Source organism: Hirundo rustica, chromosome 15, assembly GCF_015227805.2.
Source record: "Hirundo rustica isolate bHirRus1 chromosome 15, bHirRus1.pri.v3, whole genome shotgun sequence".
NCBI lineage: Eukaryota > Metazoa > Chordata > Aves > Passeriformes > Hirundinidae > Hirundo > Hirundo rustica.
This window is the reverse complement of record NC_053464.1, coordinates 13,332,054-13,353,901: the sequence shown is the minus strand read 5'-3', so window position 1 is coordinate 13,353,901 and position 21,848 is coordinate 13,332,054. Positions and strand designations below refer to the sequence as shown.

The 21,848-nt window shown below is 50.7% G+C and overlaps 2 protein-coding genes across 3 annotated transcripts in view; both read left to right on the top strand.

Annotated features, from left to right (window-relative positions):
- The first annotated feature begins 3,732 nt into the window (after nucleotides 1-3,732).
- Nucleotides 3,733-10,465, top strand: KPNA7 (karyopherin subunit alpha 7). The gene is given in 11 exon segments (XM_040079004.2): nucleotides 3,733-3,868; nucleotides 4,500-4,625; nucleotides 5,158-5,240; nucleotides 5,947-5,971; nucleotides 5,973-6,216; nucleotides 6,727-6,809; nucleotides 7,264-7,527; nucleotides 7,865-8,098; nucleotides 8,426-8,608; nucleotides 9,016-9,165; nucleotides 10,247-10,465. Coding segments are annotated over 11 exon segments (1,536 nt in total). The 5' UTR covers nucleotides 3,733-3,805; the 3' UTR covers nucleotides 10,328-10,465.
- A 3,042-nt stretch (nucleotides 10,466-13,507) lies between these two features.
- The window catches only part of SMURF1 (SMAD specific E3 ubiquitin protein ligase 1), a 45,525-nt gene continuing 37,184 nt past the window's right edge, over nucleotides 13,508-21,848 (top strand). For both annotated transcript variants that reach the window (XM_040079166.2, XM_040079165.2), the window contains exon 1: nucleotides 13,508-13,675. In XM_040079166.2, the coding sequence (XP_039935100.1) occupies nucleotides 13,621-13,675 (55 nt within the window). In that variant the 5' untranslated portion in view covers nucleotides 13,508-13,620. The remainder of the gene's footprint in view (nucleotides 13,676-21,848) is intronic.

The window sequence follows — 21,848 nt, the reverse complement described above, 5'->3', positions numbered from 1 at the left end:
CCGGCACCTTTCTCTACGTGCACTGAGGGTAAATCCATGCAAGAAACGTGAAGAAACACAGGAGAGGAAATCAGGGCTTTTCTCTCAGGGCTTAAAATGAGTGTTTTCAAATCGACTGCAGTCAGAGCCTCACTGAGGTGCAGTAGTGGGGTGAAGGGTGGCAGAGTGGGGGAGAACAGCCTCAAAAAAACCCCCTACACTGGAACCACAGCTTCTCATACCTGTCACAATGTGGATTTTCAGCTTGAGCACACAAGGCTGAGCTCAGGGGACACTGTCACGTAGATTTAGGGTTTTATCTCCTTTCCTCTCCATTAGCTGTGATAACTTCTTATTATGCCGAAACCCAAAACTTTTCTTTCCTCCAGTGGTTGTTCCCTTTCCCGTTTGGCAAATATCGATCTCTCTGTGTCCTCAGCTCGGGTTCAAATCCACCCCCCTCATCCTCAGCCTGCTCCTGGGGTCGATTGCAAGGCAGTGCCACCTCTCATGACATCAGGGACCAGAGTGAAGGACAAGGAGAGGAATGTTCATCCATTACACGAGTTCTTCTCTCCCCATCCTCTCCCTCTGTGCTCTGGAAGTGACAGGGAACTGAACAGGATGGGGCTGATTGTGCTTGGCAGGTGGAGAGGGAATGGAAGGAGCAGGGAGAAAAAGAGCAGCCCAGGATAACCACTTCTCCTGGCCTTGTTTCACATTCACACTCTGCAGCACCTTGGGCCTGAGCTCTCCAAGCAGGGGACCAAGAGCTGGGGGCTGGCCTGTGCAGGAGGCTGCCCCCACTTACCTTGGCGTGTGATTTTAAGCCAATTTAATTAAATGGCTTGGCAAGGTTGTGAAGACTCATCTATTTCAGCTTGAGCCAGGCCTGTTTTGATTTAGTGTTGGCTGATTAGGAATTAGTGGAAACAAACCGCTCAGAAAACAAAATTAGAGGGTGCAAGCTAACTTTTGCACCAGATTAAGTTGAATTAAAAAGCAATTGAAATGTAATTTTCCTGTCTCAAGCAGCCAAGAAACAAGATAATGCAAACAGTGGCACTTGAAGCTTAAAATCACAGCAGCCAGGATTAGCACAACTGGCTTTTTGATGCCTACGAACAACAGATTTATCTGAAGGTCTTTTCTCAAACCTCCCCTATCACCTTCCACATAAAGCTGCGCACGACTCATTTTATTTGCCTTGAAATGCAGAACTGGTGTGACCCCAGGACTTGAATCCAGGGCTTAGAGCAGCCAGGGTGTTTCCATAGGTATTTCCATGCTGGGCAATACTAGTTGTTCCCTCAATTCCTATAATTTGGATTGGAATGGCTCTGTGTGCACGGCTGGAAGGTGCAGGGCTGTGAAGGGTGCAGACCCCAGTGGTGGGTGCTGTTCCCATCTGCATCCCTGGATCACCTTCCTGCAGCTCTGAGTGTCTCTGTTTCCCCATCTCCCTCACAGAAAGAGTTGTCAAGTAGTTTAAAGTCAAGTTTTAATTAAATATTTCCACTGCTATTTTCCCTACCCATTTGGGAAGCACTGCTCCTCCCTTCCCCATCGGCTGGACCAGCCTGGCACCCCTGCACACACCGAGAGGCTTTGATGGGGCTTTGCTCAAAAGGGTGATGGCGTGGAGGGGGTGCCAAGCCAGGATGTCCTCAGCACCTCAGAGTCCCCAGAACTGCCCACAGTGCTGCAGCCAAGCCCTGCTGCAGTGGTAATGTGGGGGTCAGGGAGCTGCTGTCCCTGATGGCCAGAGCAGCAGGAGCAGGACTGGGATGAGGGCCCCATAAATGAAAACATCTCTTGACTGGTGGAGACTGTCATGGGCACAACACTCAGCAGTTTGTGCAGCCCAGCAGCTCCTGGCCAAAAGCTGAAGGACTCATGGAGATGATGGGTTCCTGCTGGGTTTCTCTCCTCACCACCTCCCTCCTGTGCCAGCCAGCAGCTCAGTGCCTGATGATGCTCCAAGTTGCTTAATCCTGTCTTGGCTCACTTGCAACCTCTGTGCAGCTGATTCTGCCTGGCTCCCTGGTCCTGGGTTAGGAGGAGGTGTTCTCCTGGCCTGCAACACTACCCCAAAATAAGGGGCGCCCCAGACTGCCTGTGCCCTGCACAGTGATGGAGTGGCAGAGGCCAAACTGTCCCCCACAGCCCAGGACACTGTACAAGACAGGCTGGCATCACACACAAAAGGTCTTGGCCAAAGCTGGCAAAGCATAAATGTGTGGAGGAGATCTGGGGGTTAAGAGGCGGCCCAGGCAGGAAGACAGCCAGGACCATCCATTCTCCTCCAGGTGCATCCAGGTGAGGGAGCAGGTGCAGATAACGGGGGGCTGTCCTGGGAAGAGCCAATCCTGGAGGGGAACTGGGGGTGTGTGGCCCCATGGGGGAAATAAAAGAGGCAGTTGAGGGTAGGGGGGTATAAGGCAGAGTAAAAGTAAGTGGGGATGTTTCCCTCCCCTTTTTTGGGGTACTGGGTGGTTGTTTATTCTCTTATAACCCCTCTGAGGTTCCTGGCTGGGCTCTCCTGGCTGTTCGGGGCTTGGCTGGGGTTAAGTGGGTTGGTTGTGGTCCTCCTTCTGCTGGGATGGGGTGGTGAAAGCTCCCCCAAAAGAAGAGGCTTTTTGGGGTGTTTGTCTCTGTTGGGGGAACAGAGGAGGGGAGGGGTGGAGCAGACCTCGATGTTTGAGTGTTGGGGTTAAAGCTGTGGGGATGGTGGATTGAGCCAAAGGGTGGCTCAGCCTGACCCTTCTGGAAACTGGAGAAGGGCTGCAGCTGGGTACGTGGGGTAGGAGCTGATGCCTGGCCTTGGTTACTGGGACAGGAAACAGGGAGAGAGAGGATGGAAAAACCGCCAAAACCTTGAGCTTAAAAGGATGGTGTGAGGGAGCCCTTGGAAGCTGCTCTGAGCTGCAGGTGTTGGCTGTAAGCCTGGAGAGGAGGCACCATCTGTGTGGGATCAGCCCTGAGTGTGTTGATGAACAACCTGGGTTAAGGGGTCCCATGATGGTGTCTTCTCTGAAAACACCTCCCTTAATGCTGGCTGGAAGCTTTGTTGTTTTTTCTAACAAAAGCTGTCTGAAGGCCGGGTCTTGGTTTATTTGCGTGTGTGTAAATCACTGGCTTTTTCTAGAAGGTGCTCAGAAATTATTTTTACCTCTCCCTGTTTCATGATGTTCACCTGGTATCCTGTACGAGTTGCTGGATTTCCTGAACTCCTCTTTTATCAGCTGAACTTGGTCACTTCATGTCCCTGCATGTGACTGTGGGTCTTTCCTAGGTGGGGATGCAGGTGGAGGAAGCCAGGTTGGGCTCTGTGGTAGAGAGAGGCTTGGATGTGGTTGTGTGTCCTCAAATCAAAACTTGAGCTGCTCCTTTTGGAGGCCAGAGGCCTTGCCAGGCTTGATTTTTGTGTCAAAGGAAATGTGAAAGCCCCAGGACCAGGGCTGGAGGAAGGGGCTGTTCCTGTCACCGTGGGCTGTCTGTGTCTGGCTTCCTCCTGGGATTGCAGCGGCTGTAATTTTTGTAGCCTGATATTAAGTGGTATTTTGTGCTTGTATTTAGTTCAGTGGCTCAGCTGCAGTGTGTGAAGATCCTACCAAGCCCTGCTTGGAGCAGGGGATCTCCAGTGTCTCCCTTGCTGGGAGTGTGGGGTGGAAATGTGTGTCCCAGGCTGCTGGTGGGAGTGGGGGGTCCCAGCCCCCTCAGAGGCTGGCAGGGGATGTTTCTGGGCAGCTGTGACCTGACCCTGCTCTGTGCTGATCCCCAAGAGCACCTGAGGGTGTCCAGCACTTCTCTCAGCTCTGCCAAGATGCCGGTCGGGAAGCACAGCCAGCACGTGAAGTTGTTCAAGAACAAGGGCAAGGATGAAACTGTGAGTACCACCTGCCTGTGCCAGCATTTTGGACCCCGGAGGAGCCCACTGTGGGCAGGAGCTGATGGAGAAGCTTCTCAAGGTCCATGGCCCCAAACCTCCCTGTCTGAGGGAGCAGAAGGATGGCTCTGGAGACCTTCAGCTGAGCTGTTTGTGTGGCTTTTGGGAGGTGTGGGACTGGCTGGGCTGCAAGGAGTGTGGTGGCACGGGCGAGGGGGATGTGAGTTTTGGGTGTGTGGCTGTGGGCAGGGGGAGGGAGATGGCTCAGCCCCAGCCTGCTGAGCTCTCCACAGCAGTTATCCCTGCAGAGCTGGGGCTGCTATGGCATGTCAGACATAGGATCTGTCAGCTTGATTTAAGCCAGTAGAGGAGATGAGTTTGCATTTCAGGTTCAGAAAAATCTATTTTTAAAAACACCCACTGGTTGCTGGTTCATCCAGTGGTCCATGTCCTTGGGAGACACTGAGGGAGAGGCTTCTTCTGTCCCATCTCCTGTACCACCTTCCAGGCCATGGTGAGATGCTGGCTCTGCACTCCTGTGGGAAGTGTGGGGTGGAGGGCTGCAGGGATGAACTCCCTGGGCAATGGGGCAATGCAGACAGCAGTGGGATGGTGTTCTTCTTCCCCCCAGACCCTGCGGAGGCAGAGGGTGGAGGTGAGCGTTGAGCTGAGGAAGGCCAAGAAGGATGAGCAGATCCTGAAGCGCAGGAACATTTCCATTCATTTGAAGGAGGAGAGTCCCAGAGCAGATGGGTTGGTGAGTGCTTTGTGCTCTGTACCTGGGCAGGATCAGTGCAGCAGCAATCATCCCCTACTTGGGCCACTACCCGCTCCAGCTGGGGTGACCTGGGTCAAGCAGCTGGTGCCATTGCTGATCCCATTCCCATTGCTGGGGAGTGTTTCAGACTGCCTGGCCTCCATCTGTGCAATTTTTCATGGCGATGATGTCCTGCTGGCCTCCCTTGATGGCAGGTAGAGCAGGCTGCTGCTCTGGCTCGCTGGGAGCTGCTTCTGTCTGGCTCCTGCACTGCCAGGGGTAATTACTGAGCTCCCAGGCCCATTATGGTGTCAGGAACTCTTTCACTGCTTGATTACAAGCGTTAGTTGCCTTGAAGGCTTTTGTGGATTCTCTTCCTCTGCCTCATCTCGAAACTGTGTTGCATAAAGAATAGACACAGCTTAGATATGAAGTGGTGACGGAGCCGGGTCTAGACGGCTGATTGACTGCTGAGATTAAACCAGAGGGAGTCCCGGCTCTGGCTGACTCTGAATCATTCCCTGTGACACAGATTGAGCTGTCCTTGGAGAAGATCGTGGAAGCTGTGAATGGGGACGACACCCAACTGCAGCTGCTCGCCACCCAGGCCACCAGGTACGAGCACAGCTGCTGGAACTGTGCTGGGACCTGGGGGCAAAAGGCTGCAAGTTCCTGTTTGAGGAGCTCTCTAGAGAGATGGCAAAGGGAGAAGGAGCCTGGGAACCCAAACTGTCTGTGGGAATCTCAGCTGGTGCCTGTTCTGTGGCCTGTGTGCTGTGCTTGGCTCACAGTCTCTTTGGAACCCAACCAAGGGGCTGTGCTGCCCCTTCCTGTGCTGTGCCAGGGTTTACTCTGGATCGCACAAGAATTCGAGTACCAGACCTTGGGAAGGACAAGGACTGGGGGCCTGGTTCTGTAAAGGGTCAGTGCTGAGCTGGGCTGTCCCCACAAGGGTGGGGACACAAAGGACCACAGGCTGCCATCATCATGCTGCAGGGATGTCTCCTGAGGATGCACTGCATCCCTGCTGGTGCTTCCTTGGCTGGCTCAAACTGTTGTACCACTGGTGTGGGACCAGCTCCATTCCCAGTGAGTATGGCTGTGAGGATGTCTGGGCTTTACTTCCAGCAGACACCCTGCTCCTGCATCTTTAGCTGTGTCTTCCCTCTCTGTGGCAGCCCCTCTGCTGAGGGTTTGTAGTGGTGGGATGCTGAACCATCAATGCTTCCCCTCTAAGCCACAACCTTGTGCCTGGCCACAGGGCTATGGTGGCACCACACAGGGTTCCTCATGGCTGGCTGTGCTGTGTCCTCTCCCACAGGAGAATTCTGTCCAGGCACAAGGACCCCCCCCATCAATCAGATCCTCGAGCTGGGGATCATGCCCAGGTTGGTGGAATTCCTGGGCCGTGCTGACAATCCTGCCCTGCAGTTCGAGGCAGCCTGGGCACTGACCAACATCGCCTCTGGCACCTCGGAACACACCAGGGCAGTGGTGGATGGAGGGGCCATCCCAGCCTTCATCTCCCTGCTGTCCTCCCCACACATGCACATCAGCGAGCAGTCCGTGTGGGCCCTGGGCAACATCGCAGGTGAGGGGACCTGGAGGGGCATTGGGAGGTCCCTGACTGAGCCAGGAGCTTGTTAATCCTTGTGGGCCCCTTCCAACTTGGGACATTCTGTGACTCTGCAAGGGAGATAAAGCATTGGTGCTCCTCTCCCCACAGCTTTGTCTTCAAGCTGTTTCCCCTATTGAACCCTGTTAACACTTCAGCCCCTTGCTGCTGCCTGGCAGCTTTTGAGATCCTGTGTTGGCTCTGCAAGAGGATTTTGGCCAAAGCCAGGGCAAGGCTCTGTTCTGCTGGGGTGGTTTAACACATAATGTCACCATAGGGAGAACAGAATGGGTCATACCTGGTTGGCCTGCTGGCGCTCTGGTCTGCCCAGTAAATTTCTCAGTGATTTCTCCCACCTGGAAATGCCTAATGGTGTGTGGCTGGTGTTGTCAGGCAGCCCTGGCCCTGCAGGTCTGATTGCTCTTGGATGTTGACTGTCTTGTGACCTGGGCAGATGCAATGACCAACCCTTTTATATCTGTCCAGGGGATTGCCCTCTCTACAGGGATGCTCTTATTGCTCGTGATGTGATTCCTCCCTTGCTGGCTCTGGTGTCACCTACAACTCCAGTAAATAACCTTCATTTTCTTGACTTAACAGCTCTTGCTCCCTTGGGTGATGGGTGAGTCCACTGCCTGCCTTGTACACAATAAACTGTTCGTATAATTGAATGAGACCCCTCTCTAAACTGCTTTTCTTGCCCTGCCTATGCACAAAGCTGGGGATGCCAGGCAGACACTCCTAGTCACTGTGATCTCTTCCATCCTTGGCTTTCTTATCCAGCTCTGACTATCTCAGGCTATGAATAAGATGAAACTGGTGCAGGGCAGACTTGCATGTGCATGTGGAAGGGCTGAACTTGCCCTTCAAGCTTCCTGCTGCTGCTTTGTGGTTTGTCTCTGCCCTTCTGCAATGGTTCCTGCCATGCTGTTCTGCCTCTGGTGTGCAAGAACCTTCACAGGATAACACAGACTGAGAGGCTCTTGGGAGCAGTGAGGATCTTACACCTGCCTTGTGTTTCAGGTTGGGTTCCTGAGGAACATCACTTGGGCACTGTCAAACCTGTGCAGGAACAAGAACCCCTGCCCTCCCCTGGATGCTGTGCAGAAGATTCTGCCAGTCCTCATCTTCCTCCTGCAGCATGAGGACAAGGATGTCATCTCTGACTCCTGCTGGGCTCTTTCCTACCTGACTGATGGCTGCAATGACCGCATCCAAGTTGTGGTGGAGACAGGGATTCTCCCAAGGCTTGTGGAACTCATGGACAGCCCAGATTTTATTGTTATGGTAGGGGACAATTGACAATCTCCACCCTCTGGTCCCTTAATGCAGAAAGGTCTGAGGAGAGGGAAGGCACATGCCCTTGTTCTGTGTGGCAGCTGTGGTGTGCTGTCCCCTCAGCCTGCAGAATTGACTCCCTGCTTGTCAAGCCACTGCTCTGTTCCCCTGGATAGGGACCCTAAAGCTTCTTAGGGAGGGACAACAGAGCCATAAATAAACAGCCATCACCCACAGTGCTCTGCTCGTGTGAAGGATCAAGCGCTTAGGGAGGGATCTTGCTGGGCTTTCTGACATGTATCTCTTGAGGTAAGGACTCTCCTCATCTCCTCTAATCTCTGTCTAGACTCCAGCTCTCCGTGCCATTGGGAATGTGGTGACAGGCACAGACCAGCAGACCCAGGAAGCCATCGATGCCGGTGTCCTCACTGTCCTGCCCCGGCTGCTGAGGCACACCAAGCCTGTGATCCAGAAGGAAGCAGCGTGGACCCTCAGCAACATTGCAGCAGGGCCTTCCCATCAGATCCAAGAGATCATCACCTGTGGGTTATTGCCACCTTTGGTGGAGCTGCTCGACAAGGTAAGGGATGGGCACAGTGCTGCTGCAGGAGGGACATGGGGCTCAGGAGGCCTGGGATGGCTCATTTGTGAAGCACTTGGCCCCAGAGCCACTTGGGCAGGCTGTTTCAGAGCTGTTGAGATCCTTGGGACAGCCTGAGCATCCTGATTTGTCAGTACATCTGCATGGAAATGCCTCCTGGAGCTGCTCTTGCGGCTCTGCCAGGTGTCCGTGCATCACCCAAAGGGCTGGGAAAGCAGCACAGAAGGGAAATGGTTTTCTTTGCCTCATACTCATCTTAGAGGGATACTAAAGCTTGAGAGTGCCTTTGCTGTGCTGCTTTTCCAGGGTGACTTCAAGGCTCAGAAGGAGGCTGTGTGGGTAGTGGCCAACTTCACGAGCGGAGGAACAGTGGATCAGATGCTGGAGCTCATCCGTTCCGGGGTCCTCAAACCTCTGCTCAACCTGCTCTTGGCCAAAGACAGCAAAACCATCCTGATCATCCTGGACACCATTTCAAGTCTCTTCCTGGTGAGATCTGCTCATCCTGGATGCAAAAGAGCAGCAAGGAGTGAGCCTAATTCTTGCACTGTGTGGTTAGAATGACGATTTTTTTTTTTATTTTTTTTTTGGAGTAAAATTTAGACAACATGAAGTCTGTCTCTCTTTCTTGGCTACCCTTGCATTGTCTAAAGGGCTTGGCAAGATTAAGTTCCAAAGTGTTGCTCTTCATGCCCTGCTCACTGGTTTGGTTGGCAGTCCCCAGCAGGGAGTGGTTTTCCATGGGTACCACAGTCCCATCCCTGGCATCAGGAAGGGACCAGAAATGCAGGGACTGTGAGCCTTTGTCTTGTAGATGAGGGTTGTAATTACACTAAAGACCATCTCAGACCTGTTACTGATGATCTGTTTTCCTGCCTGGCTTTCCAATGGTACAGGCAGCTGAGAAATTAGGAGAGACAGAGAAGTTGTGTCTGCTGGTGGAAGAACTTGATGGTCTGGAGAAAATCGAAGACTTGCAAAACCATGAGAATGACATGGTCTACAAAGCTGCCCTGAGCATCATAGAGAAATATTTTTCTGGTGAGGTATGAGAGCCCTTGCTGTTCCTCAGCTGAAAATGTGAAGTTAATGCACACTGGAATGAAGCACAGAGTTTAAGGATACTGGAAGAGGTCTATGAGTCTCCTTTTGGTTTTTTCTGTTTGGTGGTTTTTTGTTTTTTTTTTTTTTTTTTTTTTGGAGGAGACCTCCTCATGACCAGAGTAGTCCTTGCGCTTCTTTCAGCTGCTTTTAAAGGTCTGTAAAAGCACCAAGTTGTCAGCCAATGAGTTGCACAACAGACATGGATGCCTTGATAGCATCTTGCTGCTGGAATTTAAACTGGGATCAGCTGGAGGTACTGCAGTTACTGATATGAATACCAAATGTGGAGAAGTTTCCTCCTTCGGAGCTGAGCTGGCTTGTCACTATGAATGGCAGCCTCCTACTCAGCTGATAACAGTGCTCAGGTTGCATTTGGATTACTTGACCCTTCTCATGGTAAGGAATCTATGGAAAAAGAGGATAGGACACCAGCTAGAAGCTGCCAGAGTTCAATGACTGTCATAGATGCCATGTTTGGTCCTAGCCTTAGGCTTGCAGATGGGAAAACATCAGGGAAGAGGCTTAGAGGTCTGACAGACCTTGGAACTGTAGCTCACTTTGGGTGTGAGCTGCAGCAGGGGGCAAAGGTCTGGTTTAGTCCTTTGCCAGAGCAGGGTCTGTGGGGTGTCCCTGTGGGAGGGTGTGGAGGAAGTTCTCCACACCAGCTCCTGCTGGAAGGGCTGGATGCAGGGGAAAATCTCCCTCAGCAGTCCTGGCTTGTTGCTTTTCCAAGCAGGCCATTTAATTTCAATGAGCTCTGCCACTGCAGCCACTTCTTCCTTTTGCTTCTGGTGTCTGAGCCCAAAGGCTTGGCTGCTTTTGTGTGTGGGCTGCAGGGACACTGCAGCTTCAGGGTGCAGCAAGGACCAGGAAGGCTTGGCCTGGTCTCCAGGAGTTCTGTTGCAGTCAAGCTGAGTTTAACAGCTGGATTTTTAAAGCAAGAATAAAAACAGAGTTGCTGTAAAAAGCTTAGGTTCATTCAATTGCACACTCTAGAAGTGACTGATGTCCCTTTCCTCCTAGGAGAACACAGACCTGGAGCCCCAGACTGGCCAAGATGGGCTGTATGATTTCTCAGTGGAGAAGCGAGACTTTAACTTCTGATGATGAAGCACGACACAGTTCTAAGCTGGTGGGTGGAGGTGCCTTGGAAGAGCTCAGACATCCAAACCACGAGGAGCAGAGATGCTGAGCCTTTTTACTTCTGAAGCTTGTCAATAAATTGCACTTTTGTCTTTGTAACACTTGCCTTTAATTATTTCCCCTCTCCTTTCAGCTGCTGTTGCAAATGACGTTTTTTCCCAATAGCATCTTAAGGCCTTGCAGGGTGTGTTGGAGCCCTGGGCACATTTCCTAGGTAGAATCTTTCTTTTAAGTACATTAAACTGCAGGAGAGCAGCATCCTGCCACCAAATCCTTGTGCTGAAACTTCTAAGCTTGACTTGGAACGGCTGAAGTAGCTCTGAAAAACTGTTTGAGAAGCGTTTCACCCTTCTGCAGGCACCACCATGGCTGTGGGCAAGGATGTGCTTCCAGCAGGGAAGGAGCTGAGCCAGGGGCAGGTGGGTCAGTGTCCTTGCTGTGGGTTACTTCACCTGGAAGCATTGCAGAGTGGCTCTAGGAGCAGCTGAGTAAGTGCTGGTCCTTTGGAAGGAGAGATGTTGGAGGCAGTGCAGGAGCAATGATTCACCTCTGCTGCAGCTTCCCTGTTGCCATCCCTCAGCCTGGAGCCCATCGATCTGGCTCTGCCCTTTAATTCCAAGGACCTGTATTTCAGGTTTCTATGGTGTGTCCCTGGCTCCTGCTCTTTTCTCCAAGCCCTCCAAGTGTGGTCTCCAGAAGAAAGTGAGGATGGAGTTGAACCCATGGCACAAAGATTGTTTTGCTGTGGGCTCTCCACAAGCTGCTGGACCCTGCTCCATCCTTGCAGTGTTGATGGCCTTCCCCAGTTCTTTGCTTCCTCGGGCTTGAAGCATCTCCAAGGCTTTGCTGAATGCAGGATCAGGGAGCAGCTTTCCCTCCCTGCTTTGGCTCTTCAAAATGACGCTGGGTGGGCTCAGGGCTCTGCTTCCTCAGGTGCAGTGGGAGGGGATGTGACAGGGAGCTTAATCTGGAGGGAAAATCTCTTCAGGAAACAGACTCTTCTTCTGCCCTGGATCTGTTCATCTGAGGATTTATGCATTTCTCCTACAGGCCACCCAGGGAACAGGGAGGTGGAAGTAAATGTGTTCTCTGGGTATGGCTAGCAGGGTTGAGTATCACTTATTTAATATTCAAATGCTGGGATCTGATGAAATGCAAAGTGCTTCTTACATCCAGAACTATGGGCTTAAAAACAGGATCCAGCACTGCCTGAACATGCACCTGAACCAGGGCTGGTGCTGCCTGGGCTGAAGGGGCACCGGGCCAGGGCCACGGCTCCCTGGCTGAAATGAACACGAGGAAGCTGTGGAGACACGGAGCTGGTGCCAGGGACTGTGGCCCTGTAGGGACCATCCCCCTTGGCTTTTCCCATGGCCAGGCAGGGCTGTCCCTTACAGCTGCTCTTTGCTGATGCTCTGATAAAAAGAGAAATAGGAGATCTCTTGGATTCTTTTTCCTGCAGGTGCTGGACATAAACTTAGGGCTGGTGATGTTACAGAAAGCCAGGGGCCCTGAGCTGCTCCTTTCCATCCTTTTATCTGTGCCTTACACTAAAGTATTGCCCCAAAAGCAGGGCACAGGACAATGTGCCCCTCTTAAAAATAGCGTGGGGATGTGCCTGCTGTCTCCCCTGGCAGCTGCAGCGCTGGGCCCAGTGCCTGGAGGATCACCAAGGCTGCTGTGTGGGTGTGTGAGCGACCTGCAGGCAGCTGCTTGCCTGGCCCAGGGGAGCTGCCCTCCGCTGCTCCCTGCCAGCCCCAGGCAACTGAGCATCCCCTTGTCCCGGTGGGATGGGGGTCCAGGGGCACCAGCAAAGGGGAGATGCTGCTGTGCTTCCTCAGGGCAGCTCAGTCTCCCTCTAGGGATGCATAAAAAACCGGTTTTTCTAATAAAACCTTCCCTGTCCTGGCCCCAGAGGAGTGGGTGGAGGATTAGTCAGGCTGGAAAAGGCCTCCATGATCACCCCCTGACTTCTCTCAGCCCCTACGGTGCCACTGCTACTTCTTTGAGTGCTCTGAGGAGTGGGGACTCCACTGCTGCCCTGGGCAGCTCCTCACTGCTTGACCAGTAAAGAAATTTCTCCTAATACCTACCCCTGGCACAACCCAGGGCTGTTTCCTTTGTGTTGTCACCTGGGAGAAGAGTCCATTCCCCACTCCCATCAGGGTGTTGTAGCTGGTGAGAAGGTCCATTTCTGGAGATGGTAAAGGCACTACTGCTGCTGCCTGGAGTGGCATTTGCCCCAAATTAAGACCCCTCTACATTCCTCTGCTACCTCCAATGCCACCTGCAGGCACCACTGTGCCCCCTCCATGTCCCCCACCAAATATCCTCCATGCCACCATGAGAGCCCCTGTCCATCCGCATGCCACCCCCAGGCACCCCTGTCACCCTCCTGCCGCCCTGCACGTCACCCCTGTTCCACCTGAGGTCACCTATTCACCCCCAGGCGCCCCTCTCCACCCCTTTTCATCCCGAGACAGCCCTAGGCACCCCTATTCCCCCATTCCACCCCTATTCCCCCTGTGCCACTCCTCAGGGCGTCCCCATTTCCCCTCATTTCCCACATCCTGCTCCTATTCTGCTCTGTTCCCCCATTTCCCATTATTCACTCCTATTCCCCCATCGCCCCAATCCCATTCCCCTCCATTCCCATCCCACTCCTATTCCCCCATTCTATTCCCCAATTCCCCCTCTATTCCCCCATTCCCATCCCACTCCTATTCCCCCTCTATTCCCCCATTCCCATCCCACTCCTATTCCCCCCATTCTGTTCCTCAATTCCCCCTTTATTCCCCCATTCCCCCTCTATCCCCCCCATTCCCATCCCACTCCTATCCCCTAATTCCCCTTATTCCCCCATCCTCTCCCCTCGCCAGGGGGCGCTCCATGGCCCCGCCCGCGCATGCGCCACACTCCGACCTTCTCCTCATGGCGTCCGGGCGCGGCCGCACCGCCCTGCGTGCTGACGTCACCGCCCTCCGCCGTGCGCGGAGGCGTGGCGGGGGCGTGGCCAGGGTTCTCCGCGGCCGGGCCGGGCCGGGCGGGAGCGGCGGCGGCAGCGGCGGCTGAGGCGGCGGCTGAAGGGACTGAGGGCGCCGAGCCTGCGGCGGCTGCCGGAACGCGGGCCCGGGCATCCCCGGCATCGTGAGGAGCGGGCGAGCTCGCATGGCGGGGCTGCGCGGGGCCGCCGGTTGAGCTCGGCGCCGCCGCCGCCTCCTCCTTCTCCTTCTCCTCCTCCTCCTCCAGGCGCGATGTCGAATCCCGGTACCCGCCGGAACGGATCCAGCATCAAGATCCGCCTCACAGGTAACGGGGCGGCGGCCGCACCGTGTGTGTGGCCGCACATCCACGGCTGGGCCCGGGGTCCCCTCCGCTCTCCTGGCGCCTTCGCCCTCTCCCCGGCCTGGCTTTGAGGGGAGGGGCGGCCGGGCCCGACCTCCCAGCCTTGCTTAACTTTTATCCACCGTTTTTCTGTTCCGCTTCTACCCCTGCGGCCCGACGGAGCCTCTCTGCGCTTTTGTTTATTTATATTTTTCCCGCCCCTCCGGCGTGGGGTGCTTGAGCCCCTTTGGGGTGACATAAATTTGAGGAAGGCGGGGGTTTGTCGCTGTCTCCCCCTCGTTTACCTGCAGGTCAGGGCACCCTTCTCCTTCCTGGGGTCTTTCCTGCACCTTCCCCCATGGAAGGTGACACTCACCACCCCCTCCAGCACCATGACCCTACGTGGGGTCTCTTCTGCCCTCTTCCCGATGGGGGATCCCTGTTGATAACTCTGCCCTGCATTCTGCCCATTTGTGGGGTCTCTTCTGCACCCTCCCAGTGTGGGGGGGTCCCTGTGACACCCCTGCCCCACTCCCCGCCCCTTCCTGGGGTCTGTTCTGCACCTTCCCTGGATGTGGGCATCCCTGTCACACCTTTTCCCCTTCCCAGCCTTTTCCCGGGTTTTCCCTTGTTCCCTCCCCCATGGGGATATCCCTGTGTCCCCCCTTCCACCCCTCCAGACCACCCTACCCCTTCCTGGGGTCTCCTCTCCACCTTTCCCAGGGGGATTCCCCGGGCCACCTCTCCCACAGACTGCCTTTCAACAAAGCCTCTCACAATTTTCTTTACTTCACTTTAATTAACAACCCCCCCAATCTCCCGTGTGCCGAGGAGGATAACTCAGTTGCTAATGAGAAAATACCCATTTAGTTCCTTTTAGCTGGTTTGGGTTTTTTGGTTTTTTATTTTTTAGTTTGTTGGGGTTTTTTTTAATTTTCCCTCCTTCCTCTCAACTTGTTCTCACATGGCACATCGTGGCATTCAACTTTGGAAGTTCCTTCCCCGTGCAGGAGGTGACATCCAGAGCTGTGTCTGTCCTGCCTCCGTGCAAGGCCTCTGGAGGGTTCGTGGATGGATAAACCAATTTATGTTGGACCCTGAAAGATCTGGATTAAGTCTTTTGGAAGCTGCTCCGGTCGATGCCGAGCCTGCTTCTTTAATGAGAGGAGACACAGCTCCTGTTTGTTGAGACTGTTGTGTGAATTATTAAAAAATAATGTCCAGTGTAGTCTTTCAAAGGCAGTAAGGGGATGCTTGGAGGTCACCTGGGCTGGAGAAGCCACAGTGCTGCTCTGGGTGACCCTGGAGAGGGATCTTTTGTGTGTGGGTGCATAAAGCATTGGCAGATGATGAGAAAACGGTGCTGGTGAAACTGCAGTTACAGGTTAACTTGCTCCTGGCACATAACGCACTCAGAGGCAGATCATCAAAAAATAAAAATCCTGGTGTTGCTTTAATCATTTGATTCTGCACTGCTTGTGCTTCAGGAGACCAAAGTTTGTGAGGATAATGTAAATCTGAAAATCCTTTTCTTGGATGGGAGAAGGCTGGAAATATTTTTAGGTTGTATGAATGATGTTTGATCTGAAATGAGTTTTGTGGTGATGTATACCAAATGTCAGCTCAGTCCTTAATGTGGCTTATTTTTATGCAAGTCAGTCAATAAAAATGTGAGTTAAGTAACTTAGGCCGTGGTCATAGCCCTTCTGAGCTGGAGGAGATCATTTAAATAACAGAGAGAAGCTGTTGGGTTTAATTTTAAAGGCTGAATGCTGCAGCAAAATGCTTTTTTACTTTGAGCATACACTAGTCTTCTCTCCGAGCTGGGAACGCTTCCTGGAACAGACTGAAGTTTCAGTTTATTGAGCAACTTGGTAGATTTATTTTTTATTACTCCCCATTTTTTAACTGTACTGAAGAAATCTCCTGCTTGCTCAAACACATCTTCTGTTTTTACAAGCAGGAAAACTGGGTGATGTGACAAAAATTGCTGTATTTAATCAACAAATAAATTGCTCTGGGAGAGGTTTAGCTTTGGAATTGTTGGGCAATGCTGAGTTCTTGGCTTGGCTGGGACTGAGGTGCCTGGCTGTTGTTGTCTCATCTCCTTGGCTATTGGGAGATTTGAGAACTTTTAAATCAAGACAGAGGACCTCGTTTGTTATGATTTACTACCTGCATTGTGTTTCTCCTGTGATTAGGCACCACTGAAGTTTTGCAGCACTGAAAATAGCAGTGTAAATACCACTTAGGATGCCTGTGAGTGTCACTGGGTGAATGGCAAGGGAACAGTGGTTGAATCTCCTGTGATTGTTTTTTAAAGACATAATATTTCCCTCATCTGCTGTAAAGGTATTTGTGTTAGCAGAGTGTTGGGGTTATCTCTGGGAATATATCCAAAAGTTCTCAATCCTCTGATGATTACCAGAAGTGATCTCCCAGCTTATACAGAATGATGTCAGTCCTAGCCTGATGCAAATTGTAGTGAAGTAAAATGGCAAATAATGCGCCCTGTGCGGAAATACTAAAAACCTCAATATAACGATGAGTTGCATGACAGGTTGAAATGACTTTGTGGCCTGTGGATCTCAAATATGCTGCTCTCCTGTCATAGCTCAGTTTCTCCTCTTCTTTCCACTAAAGCCTTTACCCCAGCTGGTGATGCAAGAGCCAGAGGTACTCTGGCCTTGTCTCTTGTCCCTTGGAACAGTTCTAGGCAAAGAGAAAACTTCCTGTTAAATCTGTGGTCTCTTCCTATCTGTGCTGTCATCAGGGCAGCACAGCAGTGGCGGAATTGCCGGCACAAGGATGGAGAAATAAAGTGATGTGAGTGCATGTCCTTGCCAAATGTGCTCAGGGTCTGCTGGGTCAAGGAGGAACACGATCCACAGGCTACAGAGCACGTTGCCATTTTTACCCTCGTGTTTCTCTGAAACCTTTGTTTGCTGCTGCTCCCTGGGGAAGTTCCAAAGGGTTCATCATCTCCCAGGCTTACACACGCCTTGCTCACACTTTTATCACCCACAAGCACTGGTGAAAACTGCAGTCTCATTGTGCTGGGTATGGGAGACACCCTGACCCAGGTAGCTTGTAGGCAAAGGTTGCAGATGGAGCTGAAAAGGCCATGAAGAAATGGACTCAACATGGAACTTTACCAAAAAAGCTGCAAGCTGGGTTCTGGTTTCATTGGTTCTGGCTTTTTCAGCGGGCTCTCAGCTGAGGTGTTAAAAGCTGGCTGGCTTCTGGGACCATAGTGGAACTGAGGACAGTTGAACTTTATGGATCACTTCTTAGCTGGGGGAGGATGTCACATACACGGTCAGATGGCCATGTTGAGGACTGATGGCAAAACAGTTTCTTTAACAGAGAAGCCAGAGTTGGTGTAACAGGAGGAGCCAAATTATCTGCAAGCACCTCACTGTGGTTCAGAGTCCTCAGTTCCTGCGTGGAAAACCTGGCCTGGGAAGGTTTGCTGCTCTTGGTGGCAGTTTTGGAAGGCAAGTGTAGGTGAGAATCCTTCCAGGTGAAAGAAGCATCAGCGAGGAGTGAGGAGGATGATGATGAAGCTGGTGGTTGCTGTGAGGTGAGACAGGAACCAGAGGGGATTTGTTGGTGACAGATTTGATTCCTGTAAGGAGGGTGGTTGTGCCCAGCAGTGGCAAAGAAAGGGGAAGAGGGAGGAAGTGACACAGATGAGTATCCTGCACACACTTCCAGCTCAGTGTAGTCAGCCAATTCAGGGAAGCCCCAGCCACGAAGCCTGGCCAGTTGGTAACTGGTAAATGGGTGGCTTTGGGACTTTTTGCATTTCTAATTTAAGGAATCCATAAAAGAATATAGTGACTTCAAGTAGAAGATAAAACATACTGTCATTAGAGCAATGTTCACTTAGGATTGTTACAAAGGCGCAGGCTATAGTGTGTCCCAAATGTCAGGATGTTCTGCTTCCCTTTCATGACTAATGTATCGATCAGCACAGCAGAGTTAACTGACAGATCAATAGCAGCACTAATATTGGTGACCTGGACACTTTCCCCTCCCGTGTTCAGGAACAATGAATATCTGTGTAAGGATCTCTCAATCAGACATGGTAAATACATCATGGGCTGGCTGTAGTTTTATGGTTGAGCATCAGGACAGCTGGTTCCAGGTGAAGAGCACTGGGGCGGGAGGGCACGAGGAGCTGGCCGCTCATCCCAGCCTCCCTGGCAGTTGGTATTTAATATTGAGCCAGCTTTGTGCCGTGGGGGACACAATGGGAAGCAGCAGTTGGGTAGCTCCGAATTTATTTTGTGTGGTGATCTGGGAGTGTGTTGAAATCCGTGTCTCGTTGTTTTCTTCTCGTAAGGATTTTCTCTTCCCCACGTCTGCTGGGAGCGGGGCCCCAGCTGTGATTGGAGCGCGGGGCTGGAGCTCGGTGCGGAGCTTGGCCACAGATTTCCTGTGTGATGCTGAGTGAGGCACTTAATCTCCTTCTGCCTCCTTCCCCATTTGCCTTTGGAGGCAGCAGCGTTTTTGTGAAGGTAAATCCGTGGCTGTTCAGAGCCCTACGGATAGGGATGGCAAAGAGGCTCGGGTGTAACTCTAGGGGCATTAAAGAAAATAAAATCTTGCTTTCACGGGAGGAAGTGGAGAGCCTTTGCAGTTGGCCAGCTGACATTTCTGGGCTGCCAGAGTGGGCATCCAAAGAGCAGCCTTTTCCTCTATGCAGGCTATGGGGAGCAAGTCTCTTTTTTTGCTTCTCTCAGTAAATCAAAGCTGTGCCAGCGCCATTGTCCTGGTGGAAGTAAATTAAATCACCAAAAGGAGTTTGTTTGAATATCCCCCTCAGGCGGGGAAAGTAGAAACAATAACTACTTTATTCCTGACTTGAAACTTTCTTTTGTCAAATTGAATGTCTTCATGTAAAGAAATGCAATTTGGGATGTGGTTATGCAGTTCATGACTTCTTTTTTGTTCCGTACTGCCCACCAGTCGAAGAACAGTTTTCTCATCCATTTCTTGAAACAGCTTTATCACATTTCTAAGGTTTTGTAGCATCATCCTTTCTGTGTTTCAAAATTAATCATCGATTCCAGGGAAATACAAGCAGTGTTGAATTTCTCAGTGAGGAGGTTGCTCTTACACCACAATTTTCTGTGTGCTGGCTAGAAGAGCTTTACTGACAGCAGCTCCAAGGCTGCTAAAATTGCCGCTGTAAATAAAGATCAGCGAGCCCCCTCACTTGTTCCTGAGCTGGCTGGTGGTTTGCTTGATGGGTCACAGAATGGAGAAGAACATCATGGAAACACCATCCATGTGTGTGGTTTTTGGAGGTTTACCTGGATTGCTGCCCACCTTGAAGCCAGTCCAGTTGCCACGCTTTAGAGCTGGATTAATCTGGTTGGATTACTTGCTGCTATTTATGGTTCTTGAGTCAACTACTCACTGCCCTGTTGGTTTGGGCTGTCTTGGTGGAGGCAGCAGGATAGAGCAGAATGGTTTGGGTAAGATGTGGAGAAATCGGTTGGGTATATACCCAGCAGAGCAATTCATATAAGTCTTGAGTGAGGGGAAAATTAAAAAGGAAAAAGCTGTAAGTGACGTTCTGTCTGCCATAATTTTCACTAAGTTCAAAATAGAATCTTTTTTGTTGTTATGTTTTTCTATTATTATTCCTCTGGAAATGGTTGAAGTATTATTATGAGAAGGACTAAAGTCTGGACTATCACTGAAAGCTTTGATATTTTTCATATTTTTCATGGAAGTAGATGCTGATTTATTCTTCCAGAGTGAAATAAACTGCTACTGCAAATGGTTTGTTCTTTCAGGTACTGACGGTTGTCAGGGCAGAGAGGAGTCAATGCGATCTTGAGTCTCAAGGCTGACAACCATTGTGTTGTGGATCTGCTCAGCTTTCAGAGAGTATTTTCACTGAGGTCTTACTATGGTCCCTGATGCTTTGCCATCCCAGGGTACTTCTGTGAGGACAGCACTACAGTTGAGCCATTTCCAGCTCTTTTCACCTGCATGTCATCTGACATTCTCTACCATGTCTGTTGGCAAGCCTGCAGTTAAGCCTGCGGGTAGCTGACATGGAGCACTTGTACTATGGCTGGTGGTGAGGAAGCTGCTGCTCTGACATTGTGATGTTTCAGGTGCTTACAAATGAGTTCCTGCAATACTGCTGCAGTAACTCAAGATGTTATCTCCTTCCTGGTCTGCTGACCCTCACTGCCAAAAATTTGTCACCTGCCATGAGGAAGCTGGCGGAAGAAAACCTGTGCTCACACTTCAGCTGCTTCAGTGCAAGCTCAGCTTCCCCGTGTAAGTCTAGCTCTAGGATTTAGACTAAGGCGCTGAACATTGAAAAGCTCATTTGTGCGTGTCATGCGTTGGGAGTTTTTGGGAGAGAAAATCAGAAGAGACATTCGCGATTTCTTAAACCGCGCAGCAAGTGTGTAGATTTCAATTTAAAATTATTTATATAAGTATTAATGTAATAGAAGAAGAAAGCTGCATATATGTTTGCTAAGTGAGGCAGTAGGTCAGTTAGTATTAAGATGCTACATGTTTTTAAACTTTGTTTCACATGTGTTTAAGGGGGAATTCAGTAATTTATGGGAGGGGATCCCTGGGGATATTGTACAGTTTTCCACGTCTGGGAAAGTCATAAAATATAATTGGAGAACATAGCAGAAATGATGGAACTTTTTCTTCGTCATACTCTCTTATGAACTGGCAGCTACATGGTGAATATTTGGGGGTGTAGGATGATAAATCTGATGATGCTCTAGTTGAATTGGCAGAGTAAGCATCCATGCTGTTTCAGAAAGAATCTCTCCACAGGGCTGTAATAGCTTGATGCCTTCCTCTTCAGTAAGTCATTTTTGTCAAGTTAAAGGCCAAAATTCAAACTGGCTTGTTGTCAAGGACACTAAGCACAGCAGGCAAAAATCCCCAAGGCTACCCAATTCCCAGCATAGATAGATAAAGCTGGCAGGGCCTGCTTTACTTGTCTTCCCCTCCCCCGGAAAAATCCTCTTCCCTGGGTTTTTTTGGTGGGTTTTTTTTTACTTTTTTTTTTTTGGAGGATATGGGCACTATTCTGCATACTAATACAATTTAACAGAAAGTATTTGAATGGAAGGTTTGTTCATCTGTTTGTGGGTAAAACAATCCATTATTGTTTGGGAGTAATGGAAAAATAGTGCACAATCCCTTGCAGTGAGCAGGCAGCCGTTCCAGCTGTGCTCACCTCGCCACAGCTGGAGGGAATTGTCCTTGGCACAGCAGTGGCTCCGGTGAGCTCCGGCCCCGCGCCTCGGCCGCTGGCGCTGCCGTTCACATGGGTTAAGCTCATAATCCTAAAGCGTAAGAAACGATGGAAAATCCCGTGGAATTGGACTTTGTGCCAGCTTCCCGTTTGACAACTGGGGTCCTGATTCCTGGGGCTTTATGGTAGCTCAGGAACGAAGGGCGGTGTTAAACCACGCTCTCGACTTCGAGGATTATTGACCACTACGCTGCCTGTGGTACTCCAGGAGTGCTGAGCCTCCCTGAATGTCCTCACTAATGTGCGCTTTTACCTGTGGTGGGGTTTTTTGAATGGTGGATATTTATTTCCCGACTCGTTGTGAAGAAGGTCTGCTGAAGAAAATTTTTTTTTTTTTTTCTTTCTTAGGTAGCCTGCTATTATCCTTCTCTTGCAGGAGTTTTTGCATTTGTAGGTAATCAGTCGCAGGAAAACAAATAGTTTTGATAGGATTCAGTCTTTTTTCCTCAAGTTGATGAGATCTTCATAGATACGTTTCATTATTTGGAGTAAAATGGCATTTTTGGATGAGTGAATTAGGAAAAATAGCGTTTTCGTTGACCCTTTAATATGTTTACAGTTTAGTCTTCCTTAAATATCTGCCCATTTCCTCTAATAATTAGACTAAAATAAAATGGTTACGTATTTATCAATTTAAAGTTTCCATATCTTGTTTACATCAAAAAATAGCAAATTAAATTTGCACGTGTTAAATTCTAGGCTTCTTATTTATCTCCCTGATGTTTCCAAGACAATATTAAAAGCTCTCCTTTGTATTTTTCTCCTGAAAATAAAGGTTAAAATGCTGAAGATAGTTGCCTTTCTTATTTATACTGGAAAATAATTTATTTATTTTGGCAACTC